Source organism: Tinamus guttatus, unplaced genomic scaffold (assembly GCF_059628265.1).
Source record: "Tinamus guttatus ecotype Peru unplaced genomic scaffold, ASM5962826v1 Tinamus_guttatus_pri_ptg000011l, whole genome shotgun sequence".
NCBI classification, from domain to species: domain Eukaryota; kingdom Metazoa; phylum Chordata; class Aves; order Tinamiformes; family Tinamidae; genus Tinamus; species Tinamus guttatus.
In genome coordinates this window covers 273,520-298,005 of record NW_028288545.1, presented here as the reverse complement: position 1 = coordinate 298,005, position 24,486 = coordinate 273,520, and the positions used below count along the sequence as shown (strand labels likewise).

General features: G+C 44.1%; 1 protein-coding gene across 1 annotated transcript; it reads right to left on the bottom strand.

Annotated features, from left to right (window-relative positions):
• Positions 1–626: 626 nt before the first annotated feature.
• GPR137B (G protein-coupled receptor 137B) lies at positions 627–23,007 on the bottom strand. Its single transcript, XM_088522841.1, has 7 exons — positions 22,403–23,007; positions 13,953–14,002; positions 9,691–9,913; positions 6,435–6,588; positions 4,273–4,397; positions 2,311–2,435; positions 627–800 (listed from the first exon to the last, which is right to left on the bottom strand). Exons 1-7 carry the CDS (start codon positions 22,769–22,771, stop codon positions 689–691), a joined length of 1,158 nt encoding a protein of 385 aa, XP_088378967.1. The 5' UTR covers positions 22,772–23,007; the 3' UTR covers positions 627–688.
• Between the last annotated feature and the right edge of the window lie 1,479 nt (positions 23,008–24,486).

The window sequence follows — 24,486 nt, the reverse complement described above, 5'->3', positions numbered from 1 at the left end:
TTGAGCGTCTTCTCCCTTCTGAGATGGTCCCTACAGCTGCTGAGAAGACACAATTTTCTGACCTTATTTTCATAGAGGAATGCAGTGCTGTCTGCAGATCTTCTGTCGTGCATGGATGGTGGTTAGCCTCTGAGCATCTTGCATCAGAAAGAAAGCTCTGCAGCCCTAAACAGCAAACTGTGCTCCAAGAATGCAGCAGGAACTTAAAAAGACAATATTTAATAGAGCTGGTATTTTTCCCTTACAGGCTTCTAAGTGCATGTAAGAATCCAACTGTCATGCATTTGAGCAATCCTTTCATTGTTGTTTACAGTTTACTTTTATACAGTCATGTATACACAGTGTAAAAAATAAAAATCCTTAGAAAATAATTATGCTATTTAGCTCCATGAATTTTGCTCTTTTAAAATGAGCATAAAATGATTAAATTATACCCTCTAACAACTCTATTCAAAGCCCAAAAATACCATGGCTTAGAACAGGGTATTAAGTAGAATGGTCTTCAAAGTTTAAATCATTAGCTTATACTTCTTGAACTACAAAACGCTTGTGGCAAAGACGAGTTCATTTACTTGTGCATAGGAACACTCTTCTAAAAAACAAAGAGTGAAGAAAAAATGCTAAGCTTTGTTTTTCAGAATAATTGTTTTAATGTTGGAATGTCCTAGAATGCTGTAGTTGATTGAAGTTATATAGGGCTAGGCCGGTCTGTGTCCAGAGTTGGATCTTGCTGAAGGGATCCTATATAAGCCATGAAGCTGTTGTTCTGATGCCCCCAGTCATAGTAGTCTGGAGAGAAACTTGAAAAGAAATGGAAGAATTGGTGAATGTCAGTTTGGTTCTAGACATGCATGTTTTTTTCTGGCAAAACTTGGCTGGTGAGTGGGGACAAACAAATTCCATAGTTGCAGTTCTCACACTGTGCAGAAACACCCTCTTCTCTTCCCCCTGCCCCCCACCCCACCATCTCTTGGCTGTTGCTTATATTTATGATCTGATGGTTACTTCAGCTGAAACATTTCTAGCTCATTCCTGGTTCCTCCAGTTCATTAGATTCCTGCTTTTTGCTTCACTAAACCAGAAGGTTTAGTCCCAGCACTGGACCCCAATGCTTCTGATCTGCAAGAAGTTCTGTTGCTACAACAGAGCATCAGCGAGAGGCCTAAACCTCCTCTGCGCCGTCAGCAACATCAGCGAAGCACCTCTTCTCCCCCAGGCCCTGTGAGGCGGCTCCTGGGGCACCTCTGGTTGTCCCTGAGAGCTGCTATCCTAGCCAGGGATGGTTCCTCTCTGCATCTGTGGGGAAGGTTGGCCTTAACTGTAGGCCGACCCGAGCCTGGAGGGCACCACCTCTCACATCCTCCATAGCGCTAGGCACTCATTGGAAAACTAAGATGGAGATGGGTTGGGAACTGCAAGTAGTCAAGAGCTACCTTCACTGAATCATGGTTTGAACTCGGAGTGAATGATTGCATCATCTTAGATACATGTGTGATCTGCAACTGGAACTGGATCTGCATACGCTAGCTTTGGCGAGTGAGCAAGTCTGCATTTTAACACGACTGATTACACCAACCTATGAGCATGTGGTAGATAGAGGAGAGCAGCTGAATTACAAATGGTGGAGTCCTCTTTCAGACTAGGCTGGTGTTCTTGCAGCGCCTTCCATTCTCTGAGTTACAGCTATCTTTCTTGCTGTGAAAGCTTCCAGCCGGAAGTGTGGGCAAATCCTTTCTACTGTTCTGCAGGGGGAGCAGGTTTTTCCATGCCATTCCCAAGTTGTGTTGCCTAGGAATGCCGCACTTATGAAAACCCTCCTAAGCTTTTGGCAACTGGGAAAGCGAATGTCCCTTTCACTGCAGGTAAACCCTGAGCCATGCAACAAAGTCTGAGCAGCTTCTCATTGCCCCTGTTGCAAACTGCTGCTTGTATGCTTAGGCTTTCTTTCCCCAAAGCTGGTGAGATGTTTTTTTTGGGCCACCTTGTTCACATATACACTAGTAAATGGCACTCGGGCTACTCTGGGAAGAAAGAGAAGGCCAAACCTGCCACTTGAATTTCTGACCTCACTTTTTGTTTAGAGAGAAGCATAGTGTTGCAATTCTTAAATTGCAAAACTGTTTTCATGGTTGTCTTTGATTTCTCTGAATGACCCTTGGATCCTTAGTCACACACTGCTGCCTTTTCACTTCAGCTCTCCTGTCCCTGCTAATTTATATGAGAATTTGAGCAGAACAATTTGTAGTTTGACATCTCCCTCCCCTAGCAATTCCTGTTATGGGAAGCAAGCTGTTCGTTCTTGCATCTCACCTGCCCTGTGCCCCTTGTGGTGCAATACTCCAGGCTAGATCGTCATCACTGTCGTATCTGCGAGGGTTGTCAAAGAAATAAGATCTGGGACTGAAGCCATGGCTTGGGACCATTCCTGCATTGGCCTGAGGGAATGGAAATGTCAGTCAGTAATTGCAACAGATAAACTGCTTGGTGGCTACGTCTAAAAGAATCACTGCAGACTTAACTCCTGGCTTCTGACGGAAAACAGATGATCTGAAACTTTCTGTATACAAACCCAGTCTCTTTGCATTCTACTTCTCCATCAGTACAGTGTTACCCTACTGACCTGAACAGTAAGCTTGACCCTTCCTTACAGCTAAAGCGTATGACCACTTCCAAAACCACTCTCCCTTATGGTTCTAGTCTGTCTGCTGAGTTCTTGTCTGCCCTGGACATGTGGTGCTTCTAGCCACTTGCCTTGAAGTAAGCAGCAGGGAAGCAGGATGTAAAGCATGTAAAAAGACTGGTTTTACCTCCCACGTTTGGAGCCCTTCCTGCTGGCGCATTACCTTCCTCATCTTGCGGACTAATCATGCAGAACCTCAGCACCCAGTTAAGAGGCTAGGGCTGAAAGGCTGCCAGGACATCACTCAGCATTTTCAATGTCTACACAGTGCTTCAAGGGTCAAATTCCAAAAAGACACCTCTTCACTAAACAGAGAAAGGAGTGCATGTGTAACTTCTTAATTTACAAAGCATTTTTACTTTCTATTTCTCTAAGAGCTGAAAACATACAGGCTTGAAAGGGTGGTTTTGACTCTTGAAGCAGTGCAGAGACTCTGTGCTAGGACCCAGCTGAGCCTTTGCCCCTGCTTGTACCCCCAGGGAACAGTGTTTGCTGCACCAAGTCAGTTTGCATAAAATCTTCTTGGCCTTCAGCAGCAGACCTCTTATTTTATATATATATAAATAACTTTGATACAGATGAACTAAAAACACGTCCACCTGTCTCCTCATCATTTCCCGTATTTATCTGTGGGAAGGCCTGGCAAGGAAAGGACCAAGCACCGCAGCCACCCTGTGACGACAGCACCCAAGCACGCTGAGAGCAGGTCCCAGACCGTAGCCTTCTTTGAAGAGCTTTACCTCTAAACAGCACCAAACGCTGCCTCTACTCACACTTCTCATTTCTGAAGACTTGAATCAAATGCCTAACAGGTGCATAACTATTTATTGGAGCTGTTTCCTTTTTACAAATAAAGAACGCTCTGGAGTTTTACTAAATCAGAGCATTTTTTTGTTTGTTTGTTTTGACTAAAAGAGGGTTTGTTTTAATTCTAATCTCATGCTTTTTAGACAAATGTTTTCTACAACTGCACCATTGGGTACTTAAGAGCTGTAACAGTTTATTAAGCACATCAGACTGCAGTCCTCCGGCCCTTGGTCTCCCTCTTGTGTCAGGAGGAAACCCCACAAGAGGGGTTTCCATTGAAATTAGGCTTTGCCTTGCTACAGAATCTGTGTGGGGTTTTTTGCTTCTCTCTTTTTAATGTCCTTTTTTCTTCTTCTTGTAATCATGTTTTCCAGCAAAAATATTGTTTTCTATGTAGAAAAAAAAATCACCAAGGACTGATCTACTATGTTCACCTTAAGAGGTACTCCTAAAAGAAGTATCTCTTTTTTTTTTTTTTCCTCTCCACGGACTCAAGTAAGGACCATATTAAACCAAAAGAAAGATGATCCTGAGTTTAAACCCTTTCCTGACTTTTAAGGTAAACTAGTTGCCTTAAGGTAAACTAGTTGTCTTCTGGGTAAATATGATGAGTTTCTCCCATGAGAACTTAGTACGAAGAAGTGGGAGGTTTGGGTTGTTTTTATCCTGCCAAAGAGACGTTGAAAAACAGAAGTTAGAATGTAAAGTAAAAGCTCCCTTGGAAGGCGCCCTCCCCAGCCCTGCCTGGACCATACGCTACCAAATACGTAACAAGTTCCACTCACTAGATCTTTTGTAGGGTTTCGGACACGGAAGAAATACACAACCAAGGAAGTTGGCAAGAGCTCCCAGATGAAAAGGATCACTCCAAACACAATGTAACCTGCGTCTCCCAGCTGACATTTCAGATCTGCCTGTTGAAATGTCAAAGTGAACACCGTTTACAAATGAAAATGGCAGCTTGTTTAAAAAGTGCAGGAGGCAACGTGTCTTATTATAAAGACCTACACTTAAGCAGCTGAAATGCTTGACAGATTCCCTCTTGTAAAGCTGGACTAACCTGGCTAAAGATTAAAAGCCTACTAAAAAGAATCAATATTCTCTGTGCTGGGTATACGGCCTTCCTTTCTTTCCAATGTCCCTTCTCCCTCTTTCTCCTCCTAAATCTCCTTTGACAAAATCTAAGTTCAGTGGTTTCTTGTCAGGTTTTATGGCTGAGAAGAAAGCAATAAAACCAAGGTAATGAGAAACTAGACTTCTGGTCCCTTTCCAGATGGGAATAATATCTGAAGAAACAAGCAGTGCCTGAGCCTCCCAGGGCATTGCTGGAAATTTGGCTTTCAAATTTCAAGGGTTGCACCCCCTTAAAGTTGGTGCTAATTGTCAAATTGAACAACCGTGCTGCTATTCTAGTGTTACATCTGACCTCCCAGCTGCCTTCCTCTCTATCGTTTGCTGTAGCCGCAGAGGGCAAATCCTGTCCTTTCGTGTGTTTTGTACTGGGGAAAGCAGGGTCACGTTTCTAACAGGTGACCTGAGGAAGTACCACAGTACAAAAATGGGGCTGTATTACCAACATGTACTACAACTTTTGAACTACAAAAGCGACTACCAACATGAAATCCTTCAGTTCTAGGTACTTTTCATATGACTGCAATTGTTTGCTCCGAAATCTATGCAGCCCTAGTGTCACATGTCAGACTGGATGTTCAAAAAGCAGCAGTTCTAAAGTCCTAGGTCCTAAAGCACTTCAAAAAGTTCCCTACAATTGTGGCCTCCATGTGGGAAGCTGCACCAAATACTCTGGCCATAAAGTCCCAGGACCTGTATTCCAGGTTTGCAGCAGACAGCACAGGATGGACCTGCACTGCCAGTCCCTGAGGGAGCTGCAGCCACTGCATCACTCTAGGCCTGCATAACAGGAGGTAGATGCAGGAGAGGAATTGCAGCTCAGTGCCTCAAATCAGCCCTTCTAATTCCATGGAGCGGCATAGCCTGGCTGTGCTCCTTGGCCACGCTGAAGCAGGGAGATTCGCCATCCCGTGACATACTCTCCTCAAGCAGCTCTTAATGAGGTCCCCGAGGCAATCTTGCCCTACCGCTTACCTACTTATTTGCAATCGTTCCTAGTGCTCAGCAACAAACTGTAATAGCCCCAGCTTTGCTCAGCCACCCCAGCAAGATGAGGCCCTTGGATGGCTGGAAACACGGCCTGTGCTCTGCCTTTGTGTGGGCAAACACCAGGTGTCTGGGGCTTTGAGGTCAAACAAAATTCACAAGATTTGGAAAACTACTAAGACCTGAACATTATCCTCTCACCTTGTAAGGTGATTTTTTTATTATTAATAAAAGTCTAAATCTGCATGTTTCAATGTAAGAAATGAGTTAGATGCTCAAACTTCATGAAGGTCAACAAACAGTCACCTGCTCAGGCACTTTTATCATTGTTAGTTTTCAATCATCTGAATTCTCATTTGCAATTAAGAGATGACAAAAAAAATAGTCGGAGCTTGTATGACTGAGAGCATTAAGATAAATAACGCCACTGCATTGGATGGCAATGGATTTACAACAGCTGCAGAATTTAAAATTTTAGTGGAATCAAGTACAGCTTTTTCTTCCTCTTCAAATACAGTACATTCTTTCTAACAGACACAACACTCTCTTCTAAACAAAAGGATTTCATTTTTTGAACATTATAATCATGGTAAATAAAATATATTAACTAAAAGTCTTATTTTTTTAACTACCTAAATAGTTTTAGCACTATTTCCCTGCCCCATGCTGCTGTTCCCAGAAATTTGTATTTCTGAAACAAAGCCATTGTAGTGCATTCAGTAAGAAAAAATAATAGGATTTGATTATGTACGTGTCTCTTGTCATAGCATGTGGGGAATTAGCCACCATATACAGAACAAGTTTTTCTCATCAGCACTTATTTCCATACTTGCCTGATCAGATACATTGTACCAATCATAATCAAATGAATTGACTTTCTTGGTTTGAGAAAATGATAAGATGAACAAGTTGTAACAGGCTCGTGAGGTATAAAGTAGTATAACAGTCACTCCTATACTTGTCACCTGACAGACGGATGAACCCTAGGAGAGATTTAAACACAGGTTATTATTCATACGGGAAGTTGATGAGAACATTGTTTTGCATGGACCTTGGGGGTTGTTTCTCCATGACAAATGTGATTGACTTTTTTTTTCTTTCCTTTTATTGTATTTGATCACAATAGCATTTTCCAGCCCCCCACCAAAGGGCTGTGTCTCGTTCCTGCTAATGTTGGAGGAATGCTGTATTCAGAGCGTTGGAAGTACATGAAGATTATACACGGTGTCAGGGGGAGCAGCAGAATTCAGCCTCCAGCTCCGCATTGGCCGCAGAGCATCCTGCACCAGGCGCTCGCTCGCCAGCACAATGCAGCCTTGCTCCTCTTTATAGCTGCACAGCAGTGGGAATGCCTTTGGAAGGAGCAGCTCAAAGGAAATTCTGTGCAGTTATCCTGGAGCAGTGCTGGAGACCTGCAGTAGTGCCTTGCACAGCCAGAGCAGGAAAGACAGGTTAGTGCTCTGCGCCCATTTAGAGGAACAGAATGCCCTGAGTTTCTTTGCTTCACTAGCCCTCTCCTTTCCCTCTTCCAGCAGGGACACACACCATGCAGATGGGCTCCTCTTCTACATATGAAAGAGGAACTAAGAGGCCCAGGACTGCTCTCCTCACAGGAGCCTTTATAGCAGAGCAGGAGGCACAAGGGTCTGCACCCGACTCCCTGCATGCAGACACTCTGCTCCGGGTTGCAGGCAGCAGAGGTGTGAAGAGCCACGGCAGGAAACTGCACATGTAGCGGGGTGCCTAGAGGCAGAACGAGTCACCAAACCACCGTGTCCGCAGCCCTGGCCTTCAGGAGAGCAACTAACCCCACTCCACTGCTCATCCCTGCTTGTGGCTGCTGTCCTGTGGCTCTGCTGTCCTGCCTGTTCCCTAATGTCACGAAAGAGGAGTTCAGGGACTGGACAAAAATCCAGCAGAAATCTAGTTTGCCTTCTTTCCTACAAAATTCACAGTGCAATCAATCTCTTTGCTTAAAACCTTGCTGGCACTGCCCTATTCCAGGGGCTATAACCTGTGGTGGTGCCTGTAGCGAGCCCAGCGCCTGCTCTCACATGCGAACTGACACCAGAAATAGAGTATGCGGCGGTGGGAGCCGTGGCAAGGCCACAAAGAGGAAACGTTTGCTGGGCACTTCTCTGTTCTCCCTGTGCATTAGGCAGCCAGCGAGGCAGCCAAGGAAACCCTGGGCGGGAGCGCAGAGAAGCTGCTGACTGGCACAAACTGTATCCACGGAGCAGCACTGACACACTGGGGACAGCAGAGCTGCAGAGCAGAAAGGCTCTGGTGTTCCCCTGTATGCGGGTGTGCTTCCTCATAGGGCTGTTCTCGGAAGGAGCTTGTGGTGCAGGGACTTGAACGCTTAAATATGCTGCAGGTCCAACAGCCTTTATGCCAAGTACAAAGAAGAAGAAGAAACACGTCCTATTTTCACTGGCTTGGTGAAGGGAAAACGCCAAGGCAAAGTGAAGGCAGAGGAAGAGTTTCTCAGTCACAGGCCACCACAGAAGAGGGGAGCCCTGGCTGGCAGCACATCCAGCCCGGATCCAGCCCAAGGCAGCACCAAAGGGACGGCTGCCTCAGCCTTGGTGCAGGAGCAGATCTGTCCCCTGGGCCCGACCACAGGTATCTGCAGGAGGCAGTTTAGTTTTCACCTTCACACCAGCCCCTGCCTACGAACATCCCAGAGTGCCTATTCTCTCCAACTCTCCTTCTGTCACATCCCTGGCAGGGATAGGATTTGTCTTTTTACCCAGTGTTTCAGCACAACAGTAGCAGATTAAACCAGGATGTTTTCCCACTGCTGGCTCCAGCGTTCTGTGTCCATAAATATGTGCAGTCCAATCCTACTGGAAGTCCCCAGAGGAACTCAAATTTCAGGTCAGCAGAAAGAAGTAAAGCTCTCATTAATGCTCATTCCCACATTCAAATTTACATCAAGTGAATGTTCTGCCTTTTCATTTCTGCAGCAATGTCAGAGTTTGTTTGCCTTTTTTTTTTTGTGTGTGTGTGTGTGAAATAGCTTGAAATAGAGAGGATCATGTTTCCAGCAGGAGAGGAAACGGAACAGAGTAATCTACCAAAGCCTCCCTTAGGTTAACACTGCTTTGTTACAGAGATTTACGCTTCTGAGATTTGCAGCAGTAGAGAATCTTTTCTTACTGGTAGAAATAATCCATTGCTCATGCCCTTTGGTCAGCAAATGGCAGATTTGAAAGAAACAAAACAAACAAAGCTGCGTTTTTAAATCAGGGCTCAGCCATGAACTTTCAGTTGTGCAGTATGGCCAGATTTGATTAAATAGGAAAAATATTCCTTTCATCTGATTAAGCAAATGGAGAAAAGAGTTTCATTGCAGGATTTTCTAAATGCTAGCTGAAGAGCAATTTTTTGAAAGGTTTGCTATGGTAATAGGTATTGGTTATAGTAATAGATGTAGGTTAGTCATGTTAGCACTTAACCATTTACCACAACTTTTGTGATGCCACCAGTAAATCCAGCTGTTTGAGCACGGAATGTGTCCAAACATGTCAACCTAACAATATTTATTTACAAAACATTTTGTAATAAAATAGATTTTTCCCCCCTTTTACTCACTGGACTGAATTTATAATGCTTACATCTTTTAAAATGCCCTCTCACTATCTATAGGACAAATTCTTAGAGGGAATTTCATATTTTCCTTTCTGGCTTATCTTTATCACAGTGTCTTAAATACTTAAAATAATCAGTCGATAATTTGACAAGGCGAGGGATCCTAAAGTGTAGACAACCTTTATGTAGTGGTCCTGAAATTAAGTGGTCTTTGGATGGGGATCTGGAGAAAGCAGTATTCACCTGGAAAAGAGCTGTAAGAAACTCCAGCTATTACATTCTGCAAATTCTTTGTCTCAGAACACTTTATTTTGAGGTCTCTGGTGTTAGCCAAAAGTACCCTTGCTCCAACTACCATTTAGTTTCTCTGTGAGCAGGATGGACAAGTAGGTAGTAACTGTGAAGCTTAAGCTCTCAGGGGAACATAAAGAACCGCAGGCTTGCACTGCCCTCTGAGAAGGTACTGTAAAAGAACTGAAAATGGACCTTACCTTGGACTCCAAGTAAATGTTGGCTAAAGACATCTTGGAAATCTTATACAGGCAGATGGAGAGTGAGACTGCGCACAGCACAAACAACGTGTCATTAATTGCCACCCGGACAGAGACAATGACTTTTCTCTCTGAATTCTCTGTTCTCACCAATACAGCACATGTTAAATTCACCAAGAGGAAGAGGAGACTTATGAAAAGGGAAGCCAGGTAGAGGGGCAACCTGAGAGGAGGTGAGGAGAAAACAGAGTTTTAGCAACATTTTTCAGCAAGTGTTGGTCATGAGGTTGGTGCTGCACTCCGTGACAAAAAGGCCACATCTTGGGGCTGTGAGAGCTCCCAGAGAAACCCGTTGCCCAAAGCCTAAATTAAAGCACTCCAGCTTGCTGGAGTGCTGAATATCACCCATTTTAAACACGCTTTTAAAGTTCTACAATACACCGTAAGAATCTAATGGCAAGCAACAAAACATGAAAGCATCTTAGCAGAACTGCAACAGCACAGTTCTTAAATATGACTTTAAAAATGCATGTGCTTTTCTGAGAGCATTCACGTCATACAGCACATTCCTGTTCTTGTGCAACTACTCACTTGCATAAGAAACCCTGCTTGGAAAACGAATTTGAGCTGCTTGGAAAACACTGCTTTTGATCTTGGTTTTAGTACACAATTAGTCCCATGAACAGCATCATTGACTGCCTATGTCTGCAGTCAGATTGCATATTAAACTAACAAAGGGTCTATTAGACCTGGGAGGAAAAACCTTCCAGGTACCAGCTCCCCTGCTCCTTTCTCTGTCCCTTTTCCCGAAATATCTTGATCATGAGCAACTTTTTGAAAAGAAAATCAAGAATTTTAAATATGCACATTGATTCTGAGTTAGCATTTGCTATCCATGCCAGGCAAAGTGTTCATTTGCATGGCCACAGGAGCAGAGCTGAACAGAACTGTGAAGCAGAGGAGCCTAGAAGCTGGGCTGTTTTCGCCCATCTCTTTTATTCATCTCTCCAGCTCTGACACTTGCAATACAAGTATGACATATACAGAAGGAAGGCTGCTATTAATTTCTCTTTACTCCTACACACAGCTGCAGAGCTTTTCATAAAAGAAAAAAAAAAGTGGGTTTCCATTTCTAATGTTGCTTATTTCATTATCCCTGCTGACCAAGGCAATTTCAGATAAAGTCCGTGAGTTCAGTCGCAGAACAGCCCTTTATGTCTGCTGAGAATTTTGAATTTGGCTGATAGGAATGCCTAGATTATTTCTGAGGAATTGAAATCTAATCATTTTCCTTTTATCCAGTAGTAATCTTTTATTTCCATGTGCTCCTATCCTTTAGGGATGGTATCCACCCAGCTACAAAACTGAACAGTTGGGGTTTTTTGAGGACAGGAAAGGAGGTGCTGCATCTTTGGGACTGTTGAGATGTTTAACTGGGAGAACTGAAAGCGACAGTCATGTGTCTTCCCCTCCTCTCCCAAAACCCATGTAATGGACTCATCTCTGCTCCCTGGCTGCAATGCAGGTAAAATATTCTTGTGGGCAGCGGGCTGAGGAGGAAAGGTGGGCTCTCTCACAGCTCGTCTGCTTGCGAAAGGAACACGCCATCTTGCTGCTCAGCTTCATCGGGGCCCTCCTGCTTGTCCTCGCTGTTGGCCTGCAAGCAGCGAAACTTCGAGGCCGCTTGGCCACGCTCCTCCTTGCCTGGGCCTAGCAGAGAGGAGCAGCATGGCGCCGTCATGCCCGCACGCCCCACACGTGCCAGGGTGAGCGGCTGTGGCCAGCCTGTTGTGCAGTTATCCACATAATGATCTTCCATCGCCCTTATTAACCTGATGGCCGGGGAAGCGGCTGCCTGCTCTCACAACAGACACATTGTTGCTGAAGCCTCTGAATAGGCATCATGGAGATGAAGGCTACGCCTCTCCAGGCCGGTTTAGGGTCTGTGCAGCTGCAGAATGCATTACTGCCTCACTGAAAGGGAAAACATGTCACTAAATCTCAGCTACCAGGGCACCTACAAAGGGTGGATAAACATCTTTTTTTTTTTTTTTTTTTTTAGGAAACAGGCAGGGAGATGTTCCCACATTACGCTAGTGACTATTGTGCATAATCCTCCTCTTGGGGCCATTCCCTGAAAGAGGAGCGCTGTGTAACAAGAAGGAACTCTGGGGTAAGCAGGTGCTGGGGTGTCCTGCTCTTGCTGTGCTAGGCTGGATTCACCCTCTAAATTTTTCTTTGAACCTAAAATCAAACTTCAGCCGAATGCAGTGAGTTTTGGCAGGCTTAAGGGGAAAATCCGTGTGAAACTACCTCATTTTGTCTGTGGTTTCCTCAGAAACCATGCAGAGTCTGAGGCTTGTGTGTAACCAGGCTTGAGCACACAATACAATAAACCTCACCCAGACCGAGTGATGTTAAGAAATCCCCAAGCCCACAGATATGTACAGCAGGGCTGCTTAAATAGGAAGGGGACTGGCTCAGGCCTGGCCTTAACTCTTTCAGTTACCTTGTACCAGAAAGAAAATCAGGTCAGCTTTATATGGCTAACCACATTCATGCCAAGAGCTGTAGACATCCAAAAAAAGTGCTAGCAGGTCCTTCACCACAGAGCTGCACAAAAGGAAGAAGGCTAAGCCAGACCCGAGAGTGCTCTGTTAGAAATGCAGTAGACAAGAGGCAGGGTAGACATGAAGCTATTGGGTGGGTAGTCTGTACAAGAGCAACTCAGGTCACAATATGGAAGCATTTAGGAATGGAAATGCTCCAAGAGCTATGTGCATGGTGCTGATGCCCTCATTGCATACCCATGGACTAAAAGTCACAAGCCCCTTTCCTTAAAGAAAGGCACTTTTGAGCAAATTTTTAAGAACAAAGCCTTGCCACATACATCAGCAACAGATGAGGTTCAAAGTTTCTGCCTCACCATGCTCACGTTGGGGCTGGCTGGGGACCTGCCTGCTGTGTGTCCGAGTGGTTGGCCAGCCCACACTCCTGGGTTTCCCTTCCACAGAAACCAGAGGGGATGCCAATTTGTGCACCATGGCGCTGACCAGGGAGCATTTGTCTCTTGTCACTTGCTGCTTGGGGATGTGGCCAACCTATGCACACAGACCCACTCACTTGGAAGCATTCCTGGGTCCACCAAACAGATGTAGCCTTTCTCTTTGCACCCATTCACCGGCTGTATCAGCTTCTCTCCAGCAAGGAGACCCTCATCCCTCAGCCAGCAACCCCTGCCTGGCCCATACCCTTCTTGGTCACCAACACCAACACAGGCCACCTCCCACTGCTCTCACTGTATATTCCACCAAACATGGCTTCTGAAACATTTGCTCCACTCCTCTGCCTCTCCAGCTGTACCAAAACCCAACCTGATAACAAGCTTTCCAGGGCAAGAACAATCTTAATATTTGACCTGTTGATACAGTGCCATATTCTGCTGAACAGAAGCCAGTGACAGGTCAGATTACAGTTGCAAACTACCCTGCTTTCCTATCCTGACTTTTGATTGTAAATTCTTTAGAGAAGAGACAGCCTCTCTCTCTTATCCTAGCTAAACAACTTTGCCCTTGACTGAGGCTTCCCGGCATTGCAACAATAAACATTAATTTATTGAACTCTTCTTCAGCTTCCTGAACTTCTGCCACCTTTTGGGGAGTTTCTAAGTAGATCCTGACAACTCCTCCAGCTCAAACAAGATCTCAAACAAATCACTTACAAAGCTGATAAATGCCTCAAAACTCTGGAGTTAGGAGAAGTTATCTGTGAGCTCCCAGACACATCACTCAGATGAGTCTATTCTCACTACCTCCCTTTACAAGTTTTCTTTCACCTTCTCAATGATTTTCAGTTTCTCTGTTACTATCTCTGTCCTCAATTCTGAATTAATTCTGAATATCCAGTCTCACTTATTTCTGTTACAGTGCATACATCACCCTGCTACCTTTACCAAAGCGGTGGATTTGAATACCTCAACATACAGAGTTTCTTTTAGAACCTGTAAACAGACTGCCAAGGTCAGTGTTTCCTGCCTGCAACGGAAATACTTGCCTTTGAAATATCTGAATGTCTAAAAATAGTGTTTGTGTTGGAAAATTACATGGACTTCTAAATGTCTCAGGAGAGAGGCTGGTGTCAGAGCCATCATTCATCATTATAAAACTTTTATATATAAATACGAGTGGTTGTGACCACTGCATATTATCAAAGATTCAGTGTTCTCCAAATGCATGGCTACTTTTCTTTGCCGCAGTTCTTACCTGTATTTGAGTAGCTCTGGGGAATATTTTGACTTAGCCTTGAAAATCACCTGCAAACAGAAAAATATTGCATCAGACACAGGATACACACAAGTAAAGAAAGACACAGTGATCTACAGGAATCCTGCCTCTCACATCACATGAAGTGTAATGAAAGGTTTCATTACACACACAAAAAAAATGCATTTGTGGCTTATCCATGGCAGGCAACCAATAAACAAACTATTAAAACCACTCAGGAGTTTATTAAGATATATCTGTATACAAATCGTCTGCATCATTATTTTTTGCTTATTTTGACTTGGGAATAAGGTCCTTTATATCAATGTTCGCAAGAAGACCAATGGCAGTACAATCCAAAAGGTAAATAATTATGCCATTACATTGCCTGGCAGTGTATGTGTCTCATGCAATCAGCTCATACTAGCATATTGGCTCAGATGCTCTATTCACATAAAGAGCCCTCAGTACCCTGCCTATAGCTTGCTGGCCTGAAATTGGTTATGTATGTTGAAACGTGTCATATTATCAGAAGGATGTTGGTGAGAACCAAACTCCTTGTTTTACTCTCAGGTATGTTTGCCTTCCACTGACTTACATTCACTAAGAGAACAGTACATATTTTTACAGTGAGACAGCTCAGGCACAATACTTGTCTTTCTGTAGCAGAAAAGAAAAAAATACTGATGCTTCTGCTACCCAGTAGCTACATAATATTAGCCTCAGGTATTTAAAAACATAAGCTTCAAGGGAAGCATCATTGCTTTTTCGTAAGCTAACACAACTTCAAGTAAACTGTATTTATAAAGGTCATTTATTTAAATTCAGCAGTCTGCACTGAAACACACCAATTACTTGTATAACAGGGAAAAAAAGCCACCTAGCTTGTGTGGGTTATTTCCGAATCATTTTCTTCTCAACTTATCTTGCTTTACCCATTCATTTGGTTTTGCATGCACTTTAGTGTATCTTGCATAATATTTTCTAGGATTACCATACCTTCCCAAGGAAACAGGGCTTACATGATCAAGATGCATATGTAGCCATGCATCTGTTGTGAAACTCTCTAGCAGTCCGCCACTAAGTGTCTGGTCTCTGACTGTCTGGTCAGAGAAGGGAAGACAGAATTACTGAAGTGTCAAGGACATGATCTTTCTATCACCCTCTTAAAAAACAGTGACTTGATAGAAGTGAGGGACCCTGTAAATGCATCTCTAATATGCCTTGTCTAGGCAGAATACTGCATAATGTTCCTAAACATTACCCTAAATGAGAAACTCTGCATAGGAAAGTACCATAAGAAATACCCTAGTAACGGAAAAAAAGCTTCAATCACAGCTCAAAGTCAAGCATGAGACACAGATCTGGAGAAATCAGGCCTCACTTGTTCCAGTGTTCCTGGAACAACTTGTCACTTAACTCCTATTCACCATAAATAGCTCCCTTTACATGGAAATTATTTCTGTGGCACATCAATCTGCTTAGCACTAGGTGAAACAGTAGAGAGAATAGAGCGTTTTAGCAGCCCTGCAAAAATAATAGCTGAGAATAAAATTGAGAAATTGAAGAAAATCCCTAAAAATATTCTGCAACCATGGATACTGTTTTCAAATAGTTAAACACCTCCGGCACTATCCCTTATAGAAGATATTTATGATTCGTTATCTGAATATCTAGACCATGAATTCTCACAAGCATTCAGGAGCAAGTCTTATGTTATTTACGTGCTATTCGAAGGAAAGATATAACAAGTTTGTGAATATTTCATGTTTCTGTGGCTCAGTTGGGGGCTGGCAGTTTTCAGAGGAGAGATTCGTTTCCAACCCGTACTCTTTTTTTATAGCGCATTTTGCCTGCCCTGTTTATTCTGCAGGACATTGTGGACAACTGGGGAGTAAGCAGATTCCTGACCTAATTTAAACTGAACAGGTAAAACTTGTCTCTAGGGCTATTCCACAACCCTCACCTGTTCTGAGTAGCACCTACTCACACATATTGTACCGTTAATTTTGACAACTTTCATGAGCAGTACCGACCAAGAGTGTTCAAGCTAGTGCACAAAGCCACCACCCGCAACAAGCAATTTGCAGTGGGCCACGCATTAGACTGAGTTCGGAGAACCTAGGAGATTCACAGGTTCCAGAACCATCCAGGACCATCTCCTGTGGTCCCCGAGCAAGACCCTCTCACCCTGAAATGTTATGGTGCACTCCTGTCCCAAGACGCAGCACAAGTCTGCCCGGCTCAGCAAAGCTCCATGGCGGGCCCAGCTAAACCAGACATGACACGTTCCTGTTGCAGGTAACGTGCAGGACGACATCTCCCAGGGTGAGACTGCCAAAACAGCTGTGTTTCTGCGATTCTGTATTGGGTGCCTTATCCTGTGAGCACCCTTGCTGGAAGCACTGTGGTTGTCCCCAAAAAGAGGCTGTTCCATGGGACTAAGGATGTCAGAAGCTGATCTCTGTTCACCTTATGTATACGGGTGCAGCTTTTTGCTTTTAGGAGTCCTTTAACTGAAAGCACCCTGCCAGAAAAGACTGGTTGCTCAATGGTCCCTCCCCACAGGAGTGTTGAGAAAGCTTCCAGTCAGTATCTGAGTCATCTAAGCAAGTCCTCCAGCAAACCAGAGCAAACCAGGCTACTCCTAAGAATAGACTAAAGAGCCAGCAGAAGGCAGATTTTTTTAAAAAGATATTTCAGAGAGCCCCAAGATGAATAGCAACAAGAGAAAAAGCAAAACAAAACAAAAAACCAGCTAGTGAAATTCCTTGCTAATTTTCTAACATGCAGAAGACTACTTTTTCTTCTTAAAAACATTCCTCTTTTGCTTGTTCTTTAAAATAGAAGTACACTGTTTTGATTCATTTTTGCTAAAGAACTGGAAACCTCAACCTCAAATGAGATTCTCACACTCTCTCCTCCACTCCCCTGAGGTAGATGTCTGGCACCCAGAACTGCAGCAGTACAAAAGGGCTCCAAGCAGCCCTTGAGCCAAGGAAAATTCCTCTCTTGCAGGAATTGATGCAGCCAGTTGCAAGCTAACCCTGCAGTGCTGGAGCCCCAGCAGATGAGCAGTGGGGTGGCAGGAGGGCCCGCGGGCAGTGCAGCTGGAAGTCAAGGGGGCTCCTGTACGGCTGTGCAAGTACATCAGGAGCCTGTCCTGGTGAGCGCACTGTAAGTAGCAGCATTAAGGGTCAAAGCCAAGTCAGATACATCCAGAGCAAAACAAAAATAAAAATCTCCCTCAGGCAAATTTAAATCCATGCTCTGATTTAGCTGACTTGATGTGACTGCTGGCATAGACCTCCAGTGTACTCCTAGGTCTAGCTGAACCAATTCACTTTCACAGGAACCACAGCTCACCAGAAAGCCTCAGGTATGCGCTGAGTGCTTGCATACATCTCCAGATGGCTCCTACACAGGAATGAAGTTTAGCTTTATTTTCCAGTTCTCACTTCAGAAAACTGCAGAGATCAGAATGTGCTTTTCCCTCTCAGGTCTTTTCACCCCTTCCCCCCTCTCCCTCTCTCACATTCTTCCATGCAGATTTCTTTTTGCACCTTGAAAATCTGTCTCATGCAGGCCCAGACCCACCCCATCAGCTTGAATACCTTTTCTCTGCTATGTGTGTTCAGTTTGAGGCCCACGTGCCCCTTTCCGTCCACCATGTTCATTCTTTCATGTTAAATATTTCTACTTTTGGATCAGATTCCCCAAAATATGCCCAGCCTTCTCCCTACTCTCTAAACTTGCAACATGGTTTGCAAGGCCTGCTTACATGGACAACATGATTCACTACCATATGCAGCCTCGTATAACCTTGTTAAAACTGACAGGGGTAGGAGAGGGACCATCATGGGTCTTGTAGTCACAATAAATTGCATGTGTAGCTTTCCCATCAAACCATCTGCCAACTGAAATCACCTTATTCCTTCTGCCAGATGCTGGCAGACAGCATCTCTGTGTGAAGGTCTAACTTGGTCTCCTATGGACCCAACACACTTGCTGATGTTTAACCATCTGTATTTTGACTCCTGGTGTCATCCTCTGTGCATGCAGCCTAGGGCATGCCTTAAATTAATATAAAGCTGTGTAAAGAATGTCTGTTATTTTTGTCAAAAATACAAAAATAAGAAGCCCTTTCTGTTCTATCTCCGATAGTATTACATTTAAAATTCTATCCAGAGTAATTAGAGGATAAGTTCTCTTAATTTTCTTCACAGAGATAACATGTACCTCAATTAGAATTCCACTGAGATACATAACCTCTCTGAAAGAGCTGCAATGGTTTTCCCCCACCCTTCAAAGCACTCCTAGCATGGCCAGCTCCTCTCCCAACTGTCTCACCCGGCACAATTTCTCTTCATTTGAAAGTCCCTGATTTTTATCAGCCCTGCCTGGGAGGCAGAGTAAACTTCCCAATCTAGATGCTAGAGAAAGGAAAGGTGACTGGGGAAGAGGAAGGAGAGCTAAATGCACCTACCAGCCCTTCTCCACCTACAGAGCCTCCCAGGTCTTCAGCTAAGGACACCTTACCTGGGTGTGGGAAAAGGCAATGGTTAACCCCCCAGCCCACCAAGTAACTTCCTGTGCCTGGCCACAGAAGGTGCCTGGGATTTCCAACAGCCCCTAACACTCATAGGCTTTGGCCTTAACCTTTTTTTTTGAGCCTGCAACTCTCCATCCCAGCCTTCCTCTTCCTTCACTTGCATCCTGTTCCCCAGGGAAACATTAAGTCTGAAAGGAGCAGAACAAATTGGAGCAAGCCCTTCCCTGCTGCCTCTCACCCCACCCTCATAAAAGACAAGTTTTTACTTTCTTTTATTTTCTTTCCCAGATCCTTTTTAAGCTTAAGTGACAGTAAAGCCTGAGGACTCATCCCAGACTCCCCTTGCCATTGGCAGGGCAGAATGGAAGGTTTGGCCAGGCAGGACACAAACAAAAGAGCGCTTGAGTGCTGGGATCCTCGCTGTCCGGATTTGGGTAAAGTGGAAAATGTTCTTTGCCAGTTTACAGTCTTCATCAAACAGCCAAAACCAGAAACAACAACTACAGAACTGTGGTAGCTAAGCAGATCTATGGACTTTTCAGCCTCTCTGGGGGGAAATGCACACTTCTGTTCACTAACTGGTTGACCAGGGATTTTTTCTGGCTTGGTATTGCTGTTGGGCTGTTGTTTTATAAAAAGTGCCTCTTGATGTCACTTTCATTTAAGACTTCCTTTAATGATTTCTAAGTAAACAAACAGAGGCTTATCCTGAGAGGTAGGTCTACCTTTATAAGACAAGAGAATAAATGCAGACAAAGAATTAATAAATTCTCCTCAGTTGTTTTACTAGAGATGACGTCTTTTTCTGCAGTACATGATTTCTGAGAGGATGTAACATTACATATACCTTACCTTTAGCACTCTTAATGTTCTGCTATAATATATATATATTCTGCTATGTAGGCCCCTAAGGAATTGTTCTGAGTTGCAACTATTTAGACGGTAAATTCTCTCCTGTCTGCTGGTCCTGCCTCAGTGCATTTGAGTTCCTTCTCTTTTTGCTGGTGAAGGCGATGAGCAAATCTGGGAATAACCCCTGCCGTGTTGTCACCACTGCCTTATTTGTCCTGCTACACAAAAGCACAGTCCAAATTCCTGACCTCATTGCTTAGGGATACCTTTCTAAAGGCAACAGTTGTGGCTAACTTCCTGTTGGTTTCAAAGCTGCTTATTATTCTAAAAAATGCCCTCAGGCACTTGTCAAGTAAGTTTTTTTCTTTGGCTAGGAAGACCTGCAATTTTTCAGAGCTAATTTTTCCTCTCATATCTATGTCTACAAGTGTTCTTAGCAGCAGTCCCCCATGTAGAAATGTACATGCGGTAGAACGGGTAACAAATATTCCCAAGTTCCAGACTCATGATGTCTCCTCTAGCCCCTGTCTATGTGCTATACCAAGTAATTTCTTGTCCTCTACCTTAGCACCAGTTAATTAGCATGGTTTCCATGTAACGAGACACAGGCGTAGTCCCTTTCCTTTCCGGTGAAAAAAAAAAGGGATAAAAGTTCCTTCTAAGCAGGTGTGTGAAGTTACAAGCCATTACTGAAAACAAAATTCTCTCTCCCCACCCCTTTCACACTAGTTCTTGCTTGTCTGCCATGGAGAGCTAGATGCACATTAAACATACAGTCTCAAGAAGATGCTGAATTTCAAGCCAAACCACCTTTTAATGGTTAGAAGTAAAGAATTAATAACAGTAAATTAAAAGTGTGTGCATTGATTCCATGTCTTATATTATATGCTTAAAATGGCTGTGCCTGCATTTCTTAAAGCTTTTCTTTGGCTGGGGAGATATTTGAGATGAAATTTCATGGGAGCAACCAACTCCAAAGCAAACAGCTATATTAATAATACGCTTGTCTACAGTGGCTCACAATCTTTCAAGATTCTGAGACATATCACAAAGTCTTAAAGTCCCTTTAAATTATGTTTCAAAAGCCTCAGAAGAGCTATGTAAGCCAGCTAACCATTACACTCTTTTATAGAAGGGCTCAGAGGAAGATTGTGAGGGCTCACAGTGACAAAGCAGAAACTGTGTTAAAGGCAGAACCGGTAGCCTTAGCATTTTTCATGTTTGCAACCACTGACTCGTACTTCCTTAATGGTATCAGACAGCAATGCCAAAAATAAGTTAAAAGGACACACAAGTGCATTCTGTATGCTTTCTTCTTGGACTTTTCCCCAGGCAAAAGGAGTTAGTTACTACAACACTAAGCCCCTGAGTGCTGGCACAGAGTGCAGACTGCAGTGCATTCTCCGTGCTCGCTTCATTCTCAGCTTCTCTTGCCTGAAAGCCAAAATACTTCAGACTCAAGCCTTCAATGGGAGCTCTACATGCGTGTCTGAGGGAAGAATCTGGCCCAGGGCTATGATTTAGCTGCTGTGGTGGCGATGGACTCTGCATGATGATGGGCATTTGCCCCTTGGGAACTGTACCATCATCAAAGGTCTCTCACAACAGCCGTGGGATAAAGCAGAGGCCCGTACATGCCTGAGCTGGATTTGAGCAGTGCATAGTTGAAAGGCTCCCGTAACCCTCTGATATATCTCAAGTCTGGGGGGATGGAGCCGTGAGTTAGTAGGTGTTTCAGATACTGAATCTAGAAAAGCAAATAAACATGTAAACACATCTATGTGGTTCTAAGTATTTAATATGCTCCTACAGTCCTCCTGCAGCCTTCATGCTTTTACCTCCACTTTTGCAGCTCTGGGCTGGCAGCTCTCAGGAGCAGCCTGAGCTCTCCAGCCAGGCCCATGGCAGCCATAACCACTGCAGATGCACTAGCCCCTGTCCCGCGCGGGTCCCTAGCAAAGGCCAGACTGCCCCGAGCACTCCCGCGGGTGCTGCGGGACTCGCTGCCGCTCTCGTGGCCATGCACTTGTGCTGGGAAAGCAGCCTGTGCCATCGGTCACATGCGGGCGGCCCTGGCTTCTTGCTCACAGCCCTGCAGTGGGGTTCAGGTGATACCAAATGAAGCCTCTGCCCTCCTGGAAGCTTCCTGGGAGATCTCAGGCAAGCTGGGCAGCCTGTCTCTGCCTCCAGGCTGCCATCCCACCTGCACCCCGGTGCCGAGGCAGCCAAACCCACTCCAAGTGCTCCCAGCAGGTCTACCTGCAGGAACGTGGTGCGCTCCGCGCTCTAGTTCTTGTGGCTTCTCAGGTGCCTGCAGCACAGATACCCTCTCTAGGCTTCTTTCTAAAGCACAGATACTATACCCTTCCCCCTCTATACAGCTAATTCACCATCATATCACAGTGCCCGTGATGCAGGAGTATCTCTGTGTAGCACCTAGCACTTACAGGGGCCTGGACACAAACAGTCCTTGGAGCTATTTGTAATACAGATCGTAACAGGAATGTGAGGCTGCAGTGGGTCTCTATCAACAGTTTGACTATTAATACACAGAACAGAAAGCTCCTTGCTCAGAAACACATTAGCAAAGCTACACAAACTCTGAGGGCTGTCAGCAAAATCAGAAATTTCAGTTCTGACTGCACACAGGGATCCGGTTTGCTAAGCCAGAAAGCTATGGGGTCTAACAATGACAATAGCAACTATAGAGAATTACAGAATTACAGAATGGTTAAGGTTGGTTTAACCTTCCAGCTCTGCTGTATTTTTTTTCCCCAATCTTTAAATTAAATGACACCATTTTAATGTACAGCAGATATATCTTTTTGCCGTTCCTGAAGCAACCATGTCAGGCTTTGGGTTTCACTCTCACACTGATCGGTTGCGTTTAATCGAAAGTTAAATTCCCAACCCAATACCTGAAACATGCTTCTTGCCCTACCCAAATACATTAAGAAATCATATCTTATATCTCATGAACCTTTAAAAAAAAAAAAAAAGCTTTACCATTATGTTAGATTTAATCAACAGAATGTCTTTTGCTTACCTGTGTGAAGTAAAGATTCATCAGGGTCAGGGTGAAAAACTGGAGGCAGACTGGGAAGCAATAGAGAAGCCAGAAGATGAAGGGGCTGAGAGAATTTGCTGTGACAAAGTCTTTGAAGTAAAATGAAAAGAGCACAGTCCTAAGGGAGGCCCAAAACAAGCACAGAAACAGAAAGACAGTTTGGTAACTGAACCTCTTGTGCCTGTAGTGAAGGACCAGCCAGAGCTGGACGTAGATGAACACAAAAAGGAGTGAATAAAAAACAGTATATACAATGGTCAGGCCCAGCTTCACATACGGAGGGACAGCTGGCGTCAGGGTCGGCGGAAGGGTGTCATTTTTCAGTGGGTCCCACTCGGGGGCCTCCATTTGATATGAGGAGTCGTCAGAATTATTTATTAAGTTTGGCTGCCGCTGTTGCCTCCTCCTCCTGCTCCTTTCATCTTCCTACAGCATAGGAATCAAGAAAATGAAAGAAAACAAGCTGCACTTCCTCTTTGGCAGCTCGCTGTGGGCTGGTAGCACATGATCACAATTCAGAGTGATTCATTAGGGCTGCCTTTGTCAGCAACTGGCAGGGAACGGCACAGAAAGCTGCCCTTTACTGATGCTTGTGCACAGATCTCCACCATCCTCAAGAAACAAAAAAATCCACCCGCCCCCATACAGCATACTGCCGATTTTTTTTTCCTTAGGAAAATCATCTGGATTTTAAATTAGTTCAGTAATGTTGTGTTTTCTGCAATAAACAGCTACCTGACGTTTTTCCTGCTGGTAATCACATCATATGTTCTCAGGATTTTTTGTTTTGCTTTAAAACGTACTTTATTTAGCTGCATTTCACTATAAATAATTTTACATAACATACTCATTAAATGCAAAACACTGCAATAAGCTGCAGCAGTTCAGCTCTGTATTGCAGAAACCTTTGTATCTATAAAGGAGAGTCTGTATCCTTTATGTCTGTAACAAATACAAATTTTGCACAGCAAATCCAACACATTCAGCATCCTCTTTTTAACATCCTACATTCCTCTAGAATGGTAGCAAAGGTATATGAGCCTCTCCAAACGTGCTGAACAGGTTCTCCTCGTCTTGGCTGTTGCCTATGTGTGCCATCGCTGTGGCAACACTGACCAAACACCCCTTCTGGCACATATGCCCCTGGGATCCAGTCTATGAATTAATAGGTGCTACTGCAGGCTGCCGGGTTTGACTTACAGGGGTGAGAAGTGAGAACCGAAACTCAGTGGTTCAGATACTTGCAGCACGGTGGAAAGGCTTAACGTATCTTTAGGTCATGTATAGCATCTTATAGCATCGAAAAAGAAGCTTGTTAAAAGGTGCCATGGTTGTGGCTAGCACAGGGCTGTGTTTTGTTCTATTGCTTGCAGCAAACTGTTTACAAGAAGTACTTCTTACCTGGAATGATTCTCAAGGAGGATCCCCACTTTGCTGGTGAGCAGGGTGAGAAAATTCCTTTGGCACAAGAATCCATGTAGGAAAGGCTAACACAGCTTAGGGTGCAGGAGATTTTGCTATTGACCCTGAGTACTGAGACAATGAATGCCTCATCCTGAAAGGAGTCAATGAGGACTATTATTTTGTTGGAAAAAAGACAATTATTATGATAATCGTCTGGATTAAGTATACGTATAGTACATATAAGTTTGTATAGTACTTTAAAAAGATTTTTAGAGATGCCTGTCATGCCCCCCCAAAATACCTACACAGAACACTTAAAGCTATGCTCCAAAATTCATGCTTAGGTACTAAAATGTAAGTAGTTTGATTTCAAGGTGATATGCAAACTCTGCTTCTATTAACTGAAGCAGATCTGCTGTGTGTTCTCCATGCTACTGTAAAGGAGAACATGCATGCTGAGGAGCCCAGAAACGGACTGAAGACCCTCACTATGAACAAGCAGGTTTGGAAACTTTGGATATAAAGCCCACTGAAGCAGGGTGCTGCACAACACTGAGTGGCCACACACACACTGGCTACATTCAGAAATATGTAAAACACAGTGAATAATGGGAAAGAGGAAGGAGGACAAGAACCGTCAAAAAAGCAAGTGCGTCACT